The sequence below is a fragment of the Heterodontus francisci genome, chromosome 7 (genome assembly GCF_036365525.1).
Source record: "Heterodontus francisci isolate sHetFra1 chromosome 7, sHetFra1.hap1, whole genome shotgun sequence".
Taxonomy (NCBI): domain Eukaryota; kingdom Metazoa; phylum Chordata; class Chondrichthyes; order Heterodontiformes; family Heterodontidae; genus Heterodontus; species Heterodontus francisci.
The window spans coordinates 26,339,493-26,359,944 of NC_090377.1; the positions used below are offsets into that span (position 1 = coordinate 26,339,493).

The window sequence follows — 20,452 nt, forward strand, 5'->3', positions numbered from 1 at the left end:
CTGTGGGAATGCAGCCACTGCAGAAAATGTGACAGCCCTCTGGCTCAGACTGGCCTCACCAGTAGCAACGCAGAAGCAATTGGTGGTCCTGGCAAACATGGTATTCATTGTTATATTCCGGAAAGCTTGTTGTGGAAGGATGATGCTGGAGCCTATCTTTACTCAGTTTCATAGTTATTGTACAGAGTAAAATGATTGCAAGCATATAGCTCCTCACTCAAAAACTCCACCAGTCTCCGTTAGTGTCTACTTATAGGTGCTCACTAAAGATCCTAGTTAACATCCTCCACCTGCATATAATTAAACAATTGATACACAGTTAACAGATTAACATCTGTCACCTGGGACGTAGCAGATTGTGAGATCCTACAGATGTCACCAGCAGATCCCTGAAAAGGTCAGAGATGAAGAAATTCAGGCCTGAGATGACCTTGACAGACATTGGCAATGCGTGCCCACCTGGCCTTCTTGACAAAAGTCCCTATTCCAGGAGGCTGCAGATGTCAGCAATGTACTGCCATGAAAGACTGAGCCTCCTGGCACACTGTTACTCAGTCATGTTGAGGAAGCTGACCCTGTGCTGGGAGTATCACCTCCTTCGAGTGGAAGCTTTGTGTCCATCCCCTCTGTCCTGTGGAGCAGCATGCGGCTGAGGAGAAGGCAGCTGGTATTGCTGCTGGTGTTGCCCCTGGTGCTGCTGGTGTTGCCCCTGGTGCTGCTGGTGTTGCTCCTGGTGCTGCTGGTGTTGCTCCTGGTTCTTCTTCTCTTGTTCCTCATCAGAAGTGCAAGGTAGAATTGTATAAGCTGCTCCCATGCCACAGTGAAGCCTGATAGCTGGGAAGTGCAGATCAAGGTGAGAAAAGACCAAGGTAGCAGAAATAACCTCGAAAGTTGGAAATTACCTCCAAAGCAGTGAAAGCACATTCTAAGAACAAGTCCTGCGAGCAAAAGTCTTTTACCTAGGTAAGAAAGCAGCTTTCTTGTTGCAGTGTTTAAATACTTCCCAGCCTGCCAGTTTCACAGCCCTGTCAATTCCTGCTGTTCTGTCACCTTGTTGACCCTGGCGAGTTTCAGTCAGCTCAGGAAACCTGTGCGCTGGCAGTTAAAGCCAGAATGTAGGGTTAAATACGCCTTCAATTGCCTTTTTACATATTGAATTTTCAGACCCGCCATCCCCATGGGGGTTTCCCACAAATCTTCAAAAGCACACCTGTTAAATGTGGAAGTAATTGGCATCATTTTGGATTTCCAACACGCCAGCATTTCTTGATGTTTGAGACCCTGCGCCTCCTCCTCACCCATGCCTGTGTGGAAGTGAACCAGTTCAACACTATTTTAATAGTTTCATTATGAAATAACATAATCAAGTTTTGAATAGAATTACAAGAATTTTGAATACGAGGTTTACAGCATACAGTTTGAACCTTTTTCTTCAGTATGAATATTTCTATAGTTTTAATGCTTCAAAGTTTAAATGCCTATCAGTGAGTTTAAATCAATTTCCCATACAAGTTGTGTGATGTAATCTCGCCCCCTCTCTTCACATTTGTGACATTGAATGAGGGTTGCATCTTGCCACTTGAGGAATATTATTCAATGACTGACAGGTACTACTTGGTTTTATTCCTGGGTACACACTTTGTCCTCAGGCTTTGCACTCTCCATTTTAACACTCAAGACCTGTATACAACTCACAAACAGACACAAGTTATTGCCGCTCCCCAAATACACCATTTATGGGCATGCTCCTAAGGAGGATAATTCAAAAATGAAGAGTGGTTCTGAACAGGAGCCTGAGTCTATTTTTTTCAGGGAGGGGCTGCGAAAGAGGTTCTTGGACTTCAGTAGCAAAGGAAAAATAGCCTTTTTATTCTGATTGTGTTACATAAGTTAATTTCCTCCCTGGCTTCTCAATGTGATTGGATCATGTCGATATGAAAAGCAACATTTTGGAAATTCCTTCAAATAAATTTAGCAATATTTAGTTAGTGGGAAAATAGATTTCCAAGCAAGGTGACCCCTTTCATGAGACATAATAGCATAAGTTTCTTACTTATAAGATGCTAAAATAGTTTAAATGTCTTCAGCTTGCCAAAGTTACATTTTAACTTGTCACTCAGCTAGTGCTGAGTGGAATTTTATAACTCAGGAGCATGGTGACATGTTTCACTTTAGTATCAGGCACCTACGTCACAAGTTTAAAGCTGGCCAGTTTTAACTGTGAAGTAATGTGGTGTATTGCTTCTTTTCTGCTTTTACGTTTTGTGTGTGTGGGAGCATACTTGGTATTCATGAAGAGCAGAGTCACTGGAGAATTAACGTAATTGAAACAATGTTACGATTCAGTTTTATGCTACCACCTTCACTGATGGTTGTTGTGTCTCATTTTGAAGTTTACATCTCCATCTGTTTCAACAGAAGTACAACAATGACTGGTGGATAGGACGACTGGTGAAAGAGGGCTGTGAAATTGGATTCATCCCAAGCCCCCTCAAGCTCGAGAACATCCGAATACAACGGGAGCAGAAATCTCGACAGGGACGTTTTTACAGTGGGTAAGGACCTGAACTTCGGATCAGGACGGATATGCAAGGGCATATTGTGGGGTGAGGTGGGGAAAGGAGAACATTTTTCTGTGCGCTATTTGTCGTGAAATCACACAAAAAAATTTGCTATAAATAGCACATAGTGCAAGATAGATCCTTCACAACAAAGCTATCATGTTTGTTAACTGTGGAGGGTGCATACTAAAAGCACTGTCTCTTCCTGTAGGGAATTCTGGTCGAATAATAGTTGTAGCTCCATCTTGTGGTTTATAGTGAAGCTTTATGTCCTTACACCAAACTGTAATTCATTTTATAAGATATTGCTGAGATATTATTGTGTGTGATGTTACTTTACAAACAGTTAAGGCGTGAATTTCCTTGTGCCCCCCCCCCCCCCCCCCCCGCACCCCCCCAACTGTCTACTGTAACTGTGGAAGAAAAGCCATGGAAACCTGGAAAAAAATCAGTAAATGGATATGTGGGCTTCTCTCCCTTTGTTCCAAGTTTTCAGATGGGCCTGTTTGGGGTGGAAGATGCCTCTAAGCCAAATATGTCCCTGTTGTCAATGCGGGGGTGGGGAGCACGTGGTGGTGTGGGTTGGGAATTATCAGGCTGGCAATTTCTTCAGCCTTGGCCTGGGTAACTTTGGACAGCTGGTATACTGAAAGGAATGAGGCAAACTGGCCTTGCCACTGTTCCAGATTTTGCAAGTTCCCAGCACAGCATTAGCTGTACCCACATGCTCCAAGCTCCCCCACCATGTTGTCTACAGTGTAGATTTTATATTACCAGCAAAAAAAAACTATAACATGGTTGGCTTTTAGCTTCCATTATTTAATATGCTGTGCCTAATTAGTCTCTTAAGTTACATAAGAAAATAATGCAATGCAGCAATTTCACCAAGGCGTTTGTGTAGGGAGTGATGAAAACAAAACCGATTTTCTCAGGCAACAATCCCACCAGAAGTTCTGGAAATTTAATAGGGAAAAGTTTAAGCATATTTCCAAAACTCATATGAACGTCAAGGTGAGGTTACTGGCTTTAAATCATTCTTACGTATCCAGTTTTTCTATCTGTCATGCAGGATGTTGTATTTATGCCTTGTCTGTCTTGTAGTGCTCCTTATGGCTCTTGGGGGTGTTTCACGCAGTTGTTACATCCTGACGTTGCACTGAATGAATGCTGGTTTTCTTTTTGCTTTTGTGATTGCCAAAGTAAACAATGTCAGTGCTGGGAAGTAGAACACTTATCCATTTTGGGTCCCAATGCTTGCATTTCCAGATCAAGTACAGCATGTGTCAGATGCTGAGTAAATCTTGCTCTATTCTGTCCCAACGATGTACCTTAACTTTATCTTATGACAGTGCAAAGGGGAATCTTAAAAAATCCTGTGTCTGTAATATTTTCTTTCTTTTGAAGATGGGTGTTGTCTCAGTCAGTATATTCTGAATCCTGAGTCAAAGGCTGTATGTTCAAGTCTCAATCTAGAAAGCTGAGCACATAATTAAGGCTGGCACTCCAATGCAGTGCTGAGAGAGTGCTGCATTTCAGAGGTGCCATTTTTTGGATGAGTGTGCCCTGTCTGCTATCTTGGGTGGACGTAAAAGATCCAAGACTTCCCTGAAATGAATCATAGAACCCTGGAAGTTTACAGCGTGGAAGCAGGCCATTCGGTCCATGACGACAAACTCGCTGCCCACTTCATGATGTTGTCGTTGTCAGCATCATTGTTGTGTCTGTGCCAGCTCTTCCGGAGAACAATTCAAAACTAATCCCACTGCCTGCCCTCTTGCCAAAGCCCTATATGTTTCTGTACTTCAAATATTTATCCAATTTCCATTTAAATAAAGTAATTGTCTCTGCCTCGACCACTCTCTTTAAAAGCATTTCCAAACTTGACCAATTGACATTCTTTCACTGACAAGTTTAAATCATTGACTCACCAAAATGATGCTGCCTCTACATCCAAGTATTCTTAGGTGTGCTCCATGGACATTTGTTCTGGTCTTGGTGTTCAAGGAGCACTGCCAATAACTAAAAGCTATAAGCCATGCACCCCTTCTAGTCTCCTTCTGCAAGAGGACAATTGGTCATGAAGGACATTTGGTCTACTAATGAAGTGCCCTATTCTGTGCTCCAGAAGACCCATCAATGTAGTGATCTATAGTGCAGCTCCTGATCAACTGAAGCCATCCTCTTGTTGTGCAGACCCCCACCTGCCAAGAATGAGGCATATTTTGTCATATGAACATTGATTTTAAACAGTTGCTGGAGCAAGGAAATGACTTGTTAAACAATCAGCCATGGCTGGAAAGAACATTTACATACTAGCAGACAGTGCTTGTGGAGACAAAGGACCATTCCCTGACACATTCAACCCACAATGGACTTTGATCACCAGACATTGAAGGTGATGAAGCTCACATTCCAGGATTACAGCTCAGATGGCCAAATCCACAAACAGATGTGGTCAAACCACCTAGTCACATGACTAACCCGCTGGGCAACCTGATTTTGTTTTCAAATTGTACAGACAGTTTGAGAGAGAGACTGTTTGCTCTTGGACTGTAAAGGCCTCTCCTGGCTGGCTCGCCACAGCCTCTCCTGTCTACTCCTATCTCTTTCTCATGAAATTCCAAATCCACTGAAGACGTGGACCTCAAGAGAGAAAAATCTCCTACATCAAACAATTTTGAGAAAAATACTGGGCCCCAGTGAAAAGCAAGATCTACCTACAATCAAGGACTCCACAGTGATCTCGAAGAACAGTAACCAAAGCCATCTTCAGATATTGCCTCAAACTTTTCCACTTTATTTCTTCTGCTCTTTTCTGTCTCTATTTGCATGTGTGTATTGCGTATGCATGCTATCTGGGTGCGTCGCGTATCCGTAGGTGTTAATCGAAATAGAGTTTAAGTTTAATAAAGTTCAACCTTTTTCTTTAAATATAGGAAAACCTGTTTGGCTGGTTTCTTTGTTCTATAATTGGAAAGCAGTGAACAAGGATTCACCAAGGGGGAACTAAAAACACAGTGTGTTTAATATTAAACCCTGTTATGGTAAGACCAGGCTGTGAGGGAACCCTAGACCCCTTTCTCACCTGATTGTAACAGAAGGGGTCTAAGGTTCCCTCTCACCTTTCTCCTGGTCTTACCATAACACTCTCATTTCCTACATTAATAACATAGAATTTTATGCAGAGCGTTCAGCCCAACAGAATTATGCTGGTGTGTATCCTCCACATGAGCCTCCTCCCATCTCTCTTCATTTCACCCATCAGCATATCTCTCTATTCCTTTCTCCCTCATGTACTTATCTATCTTCCCCTTAAATCAATGCTCGCACCTCAAGATGCAAGTTCCAGATCCTCACCACTCTCTGAGTAAAGAGTTTTCTCCTGAATTCTTTACCAGATTTATTAGTGACTATTTATATTTATGGTCCCTAGTTTTAGACTCACCACAAGCCGAAATATTTATTCTACCTCTACCCTATCAAACCCCTTCATTATTTTAAAAACTTCTATCGGGTCACCTTGTAACCCTCGCATTTCTAGAGAAAAGAGCCCCAGCTTCTTCAATCTTTCATGATGGTTGTACCCTCTCAATTCTAGCATCATCCCTGTTAATTATTTTTGCACTTTCTTGAGTGCTTCTAGATCCTTTTTGAAATATGGAGACTAGAACTGTTCACAGCACTCCAAGTGCGGTCTCAGCAAGGTTCCAGATAAGGTTAACATATTTTGTTACCAAAGGCTCTCGTTGCCACTGTGTGAGCATCCACATGAGAGACAGGCATTGTACTCATACTTTCATTCACTTTGCCTACTACAGATTGTGTTGCAGCAGCAGGGGCACATTGGATTTAAGTACCCTGTCTGGACAAGCCTTCCTTGATTGCTTAATCCATGTTATTCAGGCTGCTGGAGAAGAATCCATACCATGCCCCACAGAGCTCCACATGTTGATATACTGTAGAAGATCTCCCAGACAATTGATACAGCATCCATTCAAAGATGTCCACTCAAAGGCCTGCTTCATTCGACAAGTCTGTCTTCAGTTTGGAGTAGTTGTGCCACTAAGGACCTCTGAAGACTCCTTTGTTAACAGGAGGTACATCAGCTCTCACAAAGATACTACACCTTGCAGCATCTTCCTATTTCACATTCCATGCTTCAAAAATGTATGAAGGAGAACACTCCTCATACTGCTCTTTATCTTTGAAGAATGCCTGACACAAGTGAGGCCATGTTAGTATTATTGAACGATCATGGCATTACATATTGTGTGAATATCTTTCCTTTAAACCTAGATGTTACGATATTTGGCACAGATTTACTATATCTGTCCTTGGTACATACCGAAGCATCACATAACTATGGGGGTTACAGGCCTCTCACTCGAGGGGGTTATACTCTGAAAAGGTAGTTAAAGCCAAATAATTGCCCTCTTTGAAAGGCAGAGTCTTCACCCAGAATGTGCCCCTTTAATGTCATTTCTGATACTAACATTATACACACTTAGTCTATGCAATTTCCTGGACCAGTTTTGAATGTCTGAGGAGATCAGAGAGGAATTTTCCAGAATGTACTTTCCATTATTGGCCATGGCCTTTTTCTCTTTTTTTGGTTCTTCCAGGACAATGCACGGCTACCGAAAGTAGGTTGTAAGGGAAGTATATAGTTATGATGTTCCAGCCATCATGATGTGGGACCAGCTGGTCTTTTCCTGGCTGTCAATTTTGTATGATCATTTCTCCTTGGCCTAGGTGAAGCAAATATTCACTTTTAATAAATGGTGCTGATAAATGAAGGTGCTCAGATGTAACTGTTTTATCTGTATGGGTGAGTCAGAGGAAGCACTTTTGAATCCAAAGCAATATGTGCCATTTATATCCTGCTGTGTCAAATCATGCATAGTGCGTAACAATTCATTCACACCATTTCAAACACAGGATGTGAATGATTGGGAGTTTACACATTTCTTTGACATGTAACACCTCCATCCCCACTTCTGGAAACTTACCTGCTTTGAGTTTCTTATTTTTTTTATATTTTTCTTGGGATGTTGGCATTGCTGGCAAGGCTTACTGCCCATCCTTAATTGCCCTTGTGAAGATGATGGTGAGCCGCCTTCTTGAACAGCTCAAGTCTGTGTGGTGTAGATACCCCCACAGTGATGTTAGGGAGGGAGTTCCAGGATTTTGACTCAGCAATGGTGAAGGAATGGCGATATATTTCCAAGTCAAGATGGTGTGTGACTTTGAGGGGAACTTGCAGGTGGTGGTGTTCCCATGCGTTTGCTGCCCTTGTTCTTCTAGGTAATAGAGGTCACGGATTCAGAAGGTGCTGTCGAAGGAGCCTTAGCAAGTTTCTACAGTGCATCTTGCAGCCTGTGCTGTCATTTTACAATAGCAGCCAGGTTAAAGTTTCCCATTTCCCCAAAATTAAGTGCATTATGGTGCAGTCATTGGGACACTTACACTACAAGGAACTTGCCATAGACTGATTAACAATCCGTACCTGTGCTTTGACTCTGATTATATATTGGTGCTGACTTACTTTTGTTTTTTTGTACAAGTCACTGAACATCTTCCTGATTTCATTTTTGACGGTGATTGTCGGGAACATGATCCTCATGTGATAGCAGCCTGATATTACCTTTTTTGCCAATCCTCCCTTCTCTCCCGGACTCCCTCTGCAACTACCGAGAGGGACCTGACTGTTAACTGAGCTTTTCTTGTGCATGGTTGAGATGCAGTAGCTCCAAAACAGCACTGTCTGCAGCTGTCTGAGCATTGCCAGGATTACATATACAGTTGAGTGGCTTTTAAACCATTTCTGAAATGTGTAAGTGGCATTATCAGATTTGTCAGAATTACCATTACTACCAAAGTAGTGACACTACTATCAGTGTAAAACATGTGGGATTTCACAGGGAAGTACGCTAAATGGGCATAAAAAGGAGCAACTTCGTGGTGCAACTGGCTTCTGTGCTTCTATCATTGCTCCTTGTGCCTATTTCATACTTTAAAAATAACCTGAAAGAATTTTAAGATTGCCTGCCTCTTCACACAAGTGAATGATTTGCCAAGATTACATTCGTATTCGCTTGAAAATTTAAACTTGCCAAAAATAAAACAGCCATGGATGACGAAAGAGGTAAGGGACAACATAAAACTAAAAAGAAAAGCATATAAAAATGCAAAAGATACCACCGATCCTGGATAATGGGAGTTATATAAAGAACAGCAAAGGGTGGCAAACTGGATACTAAGCCCTACAAAAAAAGAGTATGAAAAGATACTTGCAAGGGATATCTAAATCAGCACAAAATACTTTTGGAATGATATTAGGAAAAAGAGGGTGGTCAGGAACAATGTGGGCCCCTTGAAAACTGATAACAGTGATACTGTCAATGAAAATAAGGAAATGGTGGAAATGTTAAATAAATACTTTACGTAATTATTTACAGTAGGGGAAGAGGTCAGCATGCCGGACATCCCAAGGAAACTAATATTGGGACAGGGATGTGACAAAATTAATGTAAACAAAATAATAGCAAAGAAAAGAATGGCATTAAAGAGTGATAAATCCCCAGTGTTGTGTTTATTACCTTCTTTTAGCAATCAGGTACCAAACAATCTTGAGTTGAAAGGAGTGGGGTTCTTTATTAAGTAACAGGTTTACAAGAGAGCGCCATAATACATGTGTGACTAGATGACTCACACAACTCCAATTGAGCTATCATGTGTTGGTTGATGTCAGTTCCTGTGATGATGTGTGAAGCACTCAGACTGTTAAAATGGTATCACAACATCGCCCTTTCCAAAAATGGAAACACACAAAAGATAAACTATGTACATGATGAAAGAAAACAGTTTTAAGCAATATTTACATATGCACTGACCTTCAGTCAAGTGTCTCTTTGGCAGGAAGAATAAAAAAGAAGCATATTATCTGAACAGTGAGAGATTGCAGAGCTTTGAGATGCAGAGGGATCTGGGTGTCCAAGTGCATGAGTCGCAAAAGATTAGTATGCAGGCACAGCACGTAATTAGGAAAGCTAATAGAATGTTATTATTTATCGCGAGGGGAATTTAACACAAAAGTAGGGCGGTTATGCTTCAGCTATACAGGGCATTGGTGAGAACACATCTGGAGTGCTGTGTACAGTACTGTTCTCCTTATTAAGGAACGATTTAAATGCATTGGAGGCAGTACAGACAAGGTGTACTAGACAAATACCTGGAATGGGCGGGCTGTCTTATGAGGAAAGATTGGACAGGCTAGGCTTGTATCCACTGGAATTTAGAAGAGTAAGAGGTGACTTGATTGAAACATATAAGATCCTGAGGGGTCTTGACAGGGTGGATGTGGAAAGGATGTTTCCCCTTGTGGGAGAATCTCGAACTAGGGGTGACTGTTTAAAAATAAGGGGTCTCCCATTTAAGACAGAGATGAGGAGAAATGTTTTCTCTCAGAGGGTCATGAGTCTTTGGAATTCCCTTCCTCAGAAGGCGGTGGAAGCAGAGTCTTTGAATATTTTTAAGGCAGAGGTAGATAGATTCTTAATAAGCAAGGTGGTAGAAGGTTATCGGGGGTAGGTGGAAATGTGGAGTAATTAGTTCAACCATGAACTTATTGAATGGCGGAGCAGGCTCGAAGAGCCGAGTGGCCTACTCCTGCTCCTAATTCATATGTTCGTACTACGAACATACATATGTTCGTATGTTTGTAGTTTCTCCTTAGTACTGCTCCATTAGGGGTGGTAGCTTCATACAATCTTGGGTCGGTGCAGATTTTGGACATGTTCCCACCTGCGGATGAATCACTGGAACTTTCTGTACAATCTGTAAGGGTGTAAGTTCCATGCCTGCGTGTTAGTCATGCACAGCTTTCACCTTCTCCTAATTCGCTATCAGTTTGTCCTGTATTGATGGAAATTTCATGAAGTGGTGACTTGGTAGAGTCAGCTTAATTTGTCTTCCAAACATAATTTCTGCAGGTGATAGTAATCCTGTGCCAATTGGTGTTGCCCTTAAATGTAACATGGCTACATGTAGTTCTGAAGAAGGTTCACTGACCTGAAACGTTAACTCTGCTTCTCTCTCCACAGATGCTGCCAGACCTGCTGAGTATTTCCAGCATTTCTTGTTTTTATTTCAGATTTCCAGCATCTGCTGTATTTTGCTTTTATTATACATGTAGATCTTGCTTTGTTTCTCGATACTTCACAATCAGTGATTTGACTGAGTACCATCCTTTTGCCTAGGCCATTTGACTTGGGCTAATGTGGTGAATATGTGACATGGTTCACTGCCCATTTCTTCCACATATCTTCAAATGGTTTGGCGGTCCAGTGTCAGATGTTATCTCCTCCAGAAGGCCAAATAAGCTGAATATTTCACTGGCTGTGCTAGCAATGGATTGGCTCTACATGTCCCTCAATTGCCAAATTATTGAGAATTTGGAAAAATAATCAGTTAGCAAAAGATAGTCATCTTTGATAGAGAAGAGATCAGTGTGTCCAAGGATGTGATAGAGCTTTGTGCAGGAGAAGTGGCTTTATGTTGGCTTGATTGATGCTTTTGGCATGCATCACATGACTGTACTGCTCACACGATATCATCGTTAATTCCCAGCTAGTAGAAAGTTTTGTGTGCACGTCTTCTGGATGTCTCTACACACGAAAGAATGTCAAGGTGGAGCGATTGTGGAATTAGCATTTGCCTTCCCTTGAAGATGACGCCAGTAGAAACCCCCAACTCATCTCGGTATGGCCAAAAGATTCTAAGTGCTGCAGGAACTTCTTGTATTGTATCAGGCCATCCTTTGAACATGAGTTGCCATTGCTTCATTAAGACTGCGTCTCTAGAAGTTTCTTCCTGTAGTTCCTCACGCTTCGTTTGTCCGAACTGCATCAGATTTATCTGTATACAGCTTCCAGTTCTATGCCAACTTTGTCAACCTTTTTCTAATGGAATGTCTTCACACTTTCTGGGATTGGGTAGTCTGCTAAGGGTGTCTGAGGTCACCATAAGATTCCCAGGTTTATATCTGACCTCGCAGTCATACCCTTGCACTTTTATCGATAGTTGTTGTAGATGGTGTGGTGCAGTGGTGAGTAGTTTCTGTCGTCATAGCCAGTGGTTTATGATAAGTGTGGAACTTGGCGATTCCGAATACCAGAGCTAGTGTTTCCCTTTCTATGTTGGAATAACTTGCCTGTGTGGGTGGCAAGCTCTTTGATCCAAAAGCAATTGGATGGCCCTCTTGCAGTAAGCATGCTCCCAAACCTTTCAACGAATCATCTACTTCAAGAATGGTATCCTTACTCGGGTTATAATATTGTAAAGATGCCTCTGTTGACACTGATTGCTTCAGTGAATCGAATGTGTGCTGGTTGTCCTCATGCCACAGATATAGGGTGTATCCTTTTTAAGAAGTATCTGTCGAGATGAGGAATTCTCTGCAAAGTTTGAGATGTAGGGAGCTAGGAAATTAAATAGACCGAGGCATGTCCATAACTCTTCCTTGTTTTGTGGACTTGTCATGGACTGGATATCCTCTCCTTTGCTGGGATCCGGTTTTATGCCTGCATCTGTGTAAAATAGAACTGAAAAAATTGATGTGATTCATGTTCACGGCACACTTCTTGCTATTGAATACAAGTCTTTTCTTTCTGGTAGTTTGCATGCAGATGTGCAGATTCCTGCCGTGCTCCTTTTTTGTGCTGCTCATCACCGCTATATCGTTAGCAATACAGACACACTCTGGAACATTCTCTGTGATATGATCCATACGTTGCTGAAATAAATCCTGACTTACTGATAAGCCAAACGGTAGGCACAAATAAAATCTCCCAAACGGAGTCCTGAAAGTCGTTTACTCTTACGAACTTTCAGAGAGATGGACCAACCAGTATCCATACTTTGCATCAAACTTGGAAAAGAATTTAGCCTTTGCAAACTTTGGATTAAGTTCCTCCAAGGTGGGGATTTAATGAAGACATTGGTTCAACACCTGGTTCAGGCTTCTAGGGTCTAAACATACCCTGATGTTGCCTTTTTTATCACCGCTGTTCGAGAACTGCACCATTCTGTGTGCTGCTGGATGCGCCTGATAATTCCTTGCTTCTTCATAGTATCCAGCTTGGCTTTGAGTTTGTCCTTAATATGGACATTAAATTTCCTTGGTGGATCAAGGGAAGAAATGGTATCATCTTTCAGATGTAAAGTGGCTACTCCTTTGAAACTTCCCACTGTATCAAAACGATCTGGATACACTCATAAGTCTTGGATGGATCAATGGGATCTCACCTGTTTTGGACATCTGTCCTTGGCACACAGTTGATCTCATGGATTATCACAATTCGAAGCTCGCTACATACTGGTATCCCTGCAACTGCTGAATTGTTCATATTGACAATGTAAAATGGTTGCTGTGACCATGACGAGTTTCCATACCTACATTCCAGCTTTAGTATTCCCGTACAATTAATTGGGGTACGGGGTTGTATCCAGTGAGTCTTGTGTTTGTAGGTTGCATTATGGCTTCCCATCTTGCCAGGTACATGTTCTTCTGTATTCTCAATGGCAAAATACTTGCACTTGCCCCTGTACCCATCTTGAGTCGCAGTTTGTGCTGTCCAGCTTTCTGTGGGCAAATGATGTCAATGGTGGTCAATGTTTCCTGCTGAGTGACCGAGTCCATCTAGTGGGCAAATGCTGCTGTGTGAAAAGGGTGCTCACCATCAGTGGTCTTTATGTTACACATGTCCATTTAGTTCTCGGGGACGTGTCTGCTTTTGTATTGGCCTCTTTAGAATGTATCCCTGTTCCTCTCACAAGGTGGTGTTTGTTTCTTGTCAGGTTGTGATCTGCTGTGACTTCTGGCCAGTTTTCCAGTATTAGATCTTGCCCAGTGCCCTTTCTTGCCACACACCTTGCAGTTGTCCATGTAAGTGGGACAATTTCTCGGCTCATGTACCAGTCCGCAGTTATCACCTATTTAGCCTTGCTGAGGTGATCTGGTTACCTCGCCTATGTTCGGTGTTCCAAGTGCTTGTATGCACTGCCTGCTTGCACCAATGGCCTTAAATTTCCTGCCTTCCCTTGGGGAGCCAGTGGCGTAGTGGTAATGTCACTGAACTGGTAATCCAGAGGCCCAGGCCTATGCCCTGGGCACACGGGTTCAAATCTCACCGCAGTTGGTGGAATTTAATGTTAATTATTTAATAAATTCAATTAATTAATTTAAAAATCTGGAATTGAAAGCTAGTCTCACTAATGGTGCCATGAAACTATCAATTGTCATAAAAACCCATTTGGTTTGCTAATGAAGGAAGGAAATCTGCCATCCTTACCTGGTCTGGCCTGCATGTGACCCCAGATCTACAGCAATGTGGTTGACGCTTAACTGCCCTCTGAAATGGCCTAATAAGCCATTCAGTTGTCAAGGGCGATTGGGGATGGGCAACAACTGCTGGCCTTGCCAGCGATGCCCACATCCCATGAAAGAATGAAAAAAGACTTTCTGTATCATATCCTTTTTCTTTGTCTAGTAGCTCTTTCTGAAATGCTTCCATTGGGGGTAGTAGCAATGACCAATTTTATGATCCTATCGGATAACTCCACTTACAAAAAATACAACTGAGCTGCTGGCCCTTTTATTGGCTGGCAGCTCTTGGAAGTGGGATTCCCGTCCCTTTAAGGATGAGGATCCCAGTGTCAGGCACTTAAGTTCCTGAGTGCCGTTGAATTACTCTGGGGAGAGGTCCGAAATGCCGAGGTGGGGTTACTCTCGCCTTTTAGGCCTGGTGCCAGGAGCCCCACTGGCATGACTAAATTCAGCCCCGAGTGTCTATAATTAAGGAGGGAGTGACTGAACACCTTGAAAATTTTCAGCTGATCAGAGAGAGCCAGCATGGATTTGTAAAGGGTAGGTTATGCCTGACGAACCTGATTAAATTTTTTTGAAGAGGCGACTAAAGTAGTGGACATGGGCATGTCTATGGATGCTATTTATATGGATTTCCAGAGACTGTTAGCTGAAGTTGAAGCTCATGCCCGAGTTAGGAAATTGGCTGAGTGGCTGGAGACCGAGAGTAGGGATAATGGGCAGGTACTCTAATTGGGAGAATTTGACTAGTGGTGCCCCACATGGACCTGTGTTGGGGCCTCAACTATACACTGTATTAATTAATGACTTAGATGATGGGATAGAAAGCCACATATTCAAGTTTGCAATGACACAAAGATTGTACAAAGGCAGCATTGTAAACAGTGTAGATGAAAACATACCATTTCAAAGAGATAGTGATGGATTAAGTGAATGGGCAAAACGATAGCAAATGGATTTCAATGTAGACAAATGTGAGGTCATCCATTTTGGACCTAAACAGGATGGAATAGAATGCTTTCAAAATGGTGAAAAGCGAGAATCAGTGGAAGTCCAAAGAGACTTGGGGCTCTGGGTACATAGATCATTAAAATGCCATGAACAGGAACAGAAAATAGTCAAAAAGGCTAATGGAATGCTGGTCTTTATATCTAGAAGACTAGAAAACAAGGGAGTAGAACTTATGTGGGGTTGGTGGGGGGGGAAGGGGGAGCAAGGGAGGAGGGGGTGGGGGGAACAGGGTGCGAGGGGGGAAGGTGGTACGAGGGGGGAGGCGTCCAGCGGGGGTCGCGACCCTGGCGAGTGGGCCAGCCCATAGCCTGCACGGCCTCCTCGATGTCGGCATCCTCCAGGCTGACGCTGCGCTCGTGGTCGCCATCCAGCTCACGGTGGAGCTACTTCCCCGGCTCCCAGCTGTGACGGCGGAAGGGCGACCGAGGCCGGATTGAGGCCCTGAGCCTCGACAATTGCCTCATGGGCACTCAGACCACCTGCTCCTCCCTGTCGAGCTCCCAGTAGACTGTAGGCCGCTGTGCTTGTTCCAGATAAAGATGCTGCCTGGGTATCCGCTCAGGGCCAGCAGCAGCTTGTGGATTATCTCTCCTGTCTCCCCGGTACCGGCTGTGACGGCAGCCGCTCTCCGAATTAAAGAAGTGGGATTTGAGGAGGTGCATTAGGCTGCGTGCCACAATCATTATATTTAGCAGGCAGCATACGCTTGCGTGCTGCTTGCATCTCTTTGATCAGGCATTGGGTACAAAAAGAACAAAGAACAAAGAAAATTACAGCACAGGAACAGGCCCTTCGGCCCTCCAAGCCTGCGCCGATCCAGATCCTCTATCTAAACATGTCGCCTATTTTCTAAGGGTCTGTATCTCTTTGCTTCCTGCCCATTCATGTATCTGTCCAGATACATCTTAAAAGACGCTATCGTGCCTGCGTCTGTCACCTCCGCTGGCAACGCATTCCAGGCACCCACCACCCTCTACGTAAAGAACTTTCCACGCATATCCCCCCTAAACTTTTCCCCTCTCACTTTGAACTCATGACCCCCAGTAATTGAATCCCCCACTCTGGGAAAAAGCTTCTTGCTATCCACCCTGTCTATACCTCTCATGATTTTGTACACCTCAATCAGGTCCCCCCTCAACCTCCGTCTTTCTAATGAAAATAATCCTAATCTACTCAACCTCCCTTCATAGCTAGCGCCCTCCATACCAGGCAACATCCTGGTGAACCTCCTCTGCACCCTCTCCAAAGCATCCACATCCTTTTGGTAATGTGGCGACCAGAACTGCACACAGTATTCCAAATGTGGCCGAACCAAAGTCTTATACAACTGTAACATGACCTGCCAACTCTTGTACTCAATACCCCGTCCTATGAAGGAAAGCATGCCGTATGCCTTCTTGACCACTCTATTGAACTGCGTTGTCACCTTCAGGGAACAATGGACCTGAACACCCAAATCTCTCTGTACATCAATTTTCCCCAGGACTTTTCCATTTACTGTATAGTTCACTCTTGAATTGGATCTTCCAAAATGCATCACCTCGCATTTGCCCGGATTGAACTCCATCTGCCATTTCTCTGCCCAACTCTCCAATCTATCCATATTCTGCTGTATTGTCTGACAGTCCCCTTCACTATCTGCTACTCCACCAATCTTAGTGTCGTCTGCAAACTTGCTAATCAGACCACCTATACTTTCCTCCAAATCATTTATGTATATCACAAACAACAGTGGTCCCAGCATGGATCCCTGTGGAACACCACTGGTCACACGTCTCCATTTTGAGAAACTCCCTTCCACTGCTACTCTCTGTCTCCTGTTGCCCAGCCAGTTCTTTATCCATCTAGCTAGTACACCTTGGACCCCATGCGCCTTCACTTTCTCCATCAGCCTACCATGGGGAACCTTATCAAACGCCTTACTGAAGTCCATGTATACGACATCTACAGCCCTTCCCTCATCAATCAACTTTGTCACTTCCTCAAAGAATTCTATTAAGTTGGTAAGACATGACCTTCCCTGCACAAAACCATGTTGCCTATCACTGATAAGCCCATTTTCTTCCAAATGGGAATAGATCCTATCCCTCAGTATCTTCTCCAGCAGCTTCCCTGCCACTGATGTCAGGCTCACCGGTCTATAATTACCTGGATTTTCCCTGCTACCCTTCTTAAACAAGGGGACAACATTAGCAATTCTCCAGTCCTCCGGGACCTCACCTGTGTTTAAGGATGCTGCAAAGATATCTGTTAAGGCCCCAGCTATTTCCTCTCTCGCTTCCCACAGTAACCTGGGATGGATCCCATCCGGACCTGGGGACTTGTCCACCTTAATGCCTTTCAGAATACCCAACACTTCCTCCCTCCTTATGCCGACTTGACCTAGAGTAATCAAACATCTGTCCCTAACCTCAACATCTGTCATGTCCCTCTCCTCGGTGAATACCGATGCAAAGTACTCGTTTAGAATCTCACCCATTTTCTCTGACTCCATGCATAACTTTCCTCCTTTGTCCTTGAGTGGGCCAATCCTTTCTCTAGTTACCCTCTTGCTCCTTATATATGAATAAAAGGCTTTGGGATTTTCCTTAACCCTGTTTGCTAAAGATATTTCATGACCCCTTTTAGCCCTCTTAATTCCTCGTTTCAGATTGGTCCTACATTCCCGATATTCTTTCAAAGCTTCGTCTTTCTTCAGCCTCCTAGACCTTATGTATTGCAGGTTGCGATCCCCGTGTCCAATTTCAGGGGCTATCCAATTTTGCCCCCTATGTATCCAGTGGAGAGAGGTGAAATCCATGTTTGAACAGTCTACTTTCTCCTAATTAAAGATCTGCTAACTAATATCATTGGAATGCATGTCTCTGAGGCCTGAGAATATGTATGTTCCAATCCACACCAGCATAAGTTGCCACTTTAAATGATCATCATCCAACTTAACCTTCTTACAAATAAGAAATAAATGTTGGAGATGGAACTAGATGAAAGCAAAGGGGAAAATGATATAACTTTAGAATGAAAATGAGAAGAAAATTGGTCAACATTATATAAATATATTACCTCCTGGATATTTTTATCAATGGATCAGCATTTGATATAAGGCTCAGATACTTATTCTGCATATTGGACTATTAGTTTGAAGGTAGGCCTTCAAGGCAGAGATAATTCAGGTACAAACCAAGCATATTCCCATAAGCAGGACAGGTGGGACATCCAAAGCCAGAGCCTGGACCAGTACTTTTCTTGTTATAAATAAATGACCTGGACTTGGATATAGGGAGTACAATTTTGAAGTTTGTGAACAATACAAAACTTGTCTATGTATGAAATAGTGAGCATGATAGTAGCAGACTTCAGGAGACATAGATGGACTGGTGAAATGGACAGATGTAGTTCAATGTGGATAAGTGTGATGTGATGCACTTTGGGCAAACAACATAATGTAAATGGTACTATTTTGAGAGCAGTGCAAGAACAGAAGAACCTGAGGGTGCATATTCACAAATCTTTGAAGGTGGAGGGCAAGTTGTTTAGGCAGTTATGGAAGCATATGGGATACGTGGCTTTGTAATCAGGGCATTGAGTACAAAAATAAGGAAGCCATGCTAGACATTTACAAATATCAGGTTAGACCTCAGCTGGATTACTGTGCACAATTCTGGGAACCACCCTTTAGGAAGGATGCCAAGGCCCTGGAGAGGGTACAGAGGAGGTTTACCAGGATGATACCAGGAATAAGGGGCTTCAGTTACGTGGAGAGATTGGAAAAGATGAGATTGTTTTCCTCAGAGCAGAGAAAGTTAATGGAGGTACTCAACATTATGAGGGGTTTTGATAGAACAAGTGGGGAGAAATGATTTTCTTTGGTAGGTGGGTTGGTAACTGCTGGTCATAGATTTAAAGTAATCGTTGAAAGAACTAGAGGGGAAATGAGGAGAAATTTCTTCATGTGGAGGCTTGTTAAGATCTGGCACACATTATCAGAAAGAGTAGTGGAATCAGATTTCATCTTAACTTTTGAAAGGCAACTGGACATGTACTTGAAGAGGTCTAACTTGCAGGGTTATGGGGAAAAAGCTGGGGTGCCAAACTAAATTCAACAGCTCCCTCAAAGCGGCAGCACAGGTATGACGGGTTGAATGGCCTTCTTCCATGCTATAAGATTCTCTGATGCTGTGGCACGTTTCTGTTAACAGATGCTACATTAAGCAAGATTTCATGTCTAATTGAACTTCAATATTTTCATACTTTGATGAACACATTAATGTGAGCAACACACACATCATGCAATAATTAGGTGAGATCATGCATTTTAATGTTTGCAGACTCTAAAAGTTTATATGTTAAAGCTGAGTCATCCTCACTGTAGAGAAAGACTACAGAAACACATCCTTTAGTGAATCTTAATGCAGTGCAAGCAGTTCTTTCTTTATCGATACAAAGAAGTATCTTTATAAACCAATCACAGTGTAAATGCTGTATTTTGAGGAGGTGGATTTTACTCAACAGGAGAGAAAAAAATTGGTGAAACTGCAAAAGTAACCAGGCCTATCACTGGGCCCTGATTTTTTAAAAAACTTTTCTTAAAAATATTGCATTAAAAATTAAAATTTTACATATTTGTTAAACTGTAATTTGTAAGAGTGGTGCAAGTTTTGCTGGAGGTTTTCCATCCTCCCTTTCCCACATTTTCCCTCCCTGTATTTTTGTACAGTTATTACTGTACAGCTCTCTGTAGCTCAATCCTGTCCTGTAGAGTTGTGAATCTCAGTAATGCTGCTCCAGAGAAACACTAGAGCACAGTCTAGGTTCATTTCTCATCTCTTTGGCAGGGAGGGAAGATTAACAGGAGAATCATATAGAGCCTCTTCCTCTACACCTTTTAATGGTTTGCTCAGTTTCACAAATACAGAGGTGGAGAAGGAGATATTCTTCTCAACTGTAGATGATGTGTGGTTTCAAAATAACTTACAAAGAGAGAGTCATCCATCCAAAAGAGATTGTAGACAACTCATTGCTAGAATATGGCAACCAGGTATGTGCTAAAGATATATTTTCTTTCCCTAGAATGGGTGAGCTTCGGAAAACACATCGAGTCATAGAGTCACTTCTGGCATAGAAGGAGGCCTTTTGGCCCATTGAGTCCATGCCAGCTCTCCACGGAGCAATCCAGTCAGTCCCAATCCCCTGCTCAATCCCTATAGCCCCATAAATATATCTCCTTCAAGTGCCCATCCAATTTCCTTTTGAAATCCTTGATTGTCTCTGCTTCCATCACCCTCATGGGCAGTGAGTTCCAGGTCATTACCACTTGCCGCATATAAAAGTTCTTCATCATCCCCTGCATCTCTTGCCCAAAACCTTCAATCTGTGTCTTCTGATCCTTGTATCATCAGTTAATGAGAACATTTTTTCCTTGTCTAACTTATCTGCACCTCTTCTGTTAATCCTCCCTTGCTCAAGGGAGAACAACCCCAGCTTTTCCAATCTTGCA

General features: G+C 42.8%; 1 protein-coding gene across 1 annotated transcript in view; it reads left to right on the forward strand.

Annotated features, from left to right (window-relative positions):
- The window catches only part of cacnb4a (calcium channel, voltage-dependent, beta 4a subunit), a 308,607-nt gene that overhangs the window by 213,286 nt on the left and 74,869 nt on the right, over window positions 1–20,452 (forward strand). The window contains exon 5 of the mRNA XM_068034482.1: window positions 2,419–2,555. Within this exon, the coding sequence (XP_067890583.1) occupies window positions 2,419–2,555 (137 nt within the window). The remainder of the gene's footprint in view (window positions 1–2,418; window positions 2,556–20,452) is intronic.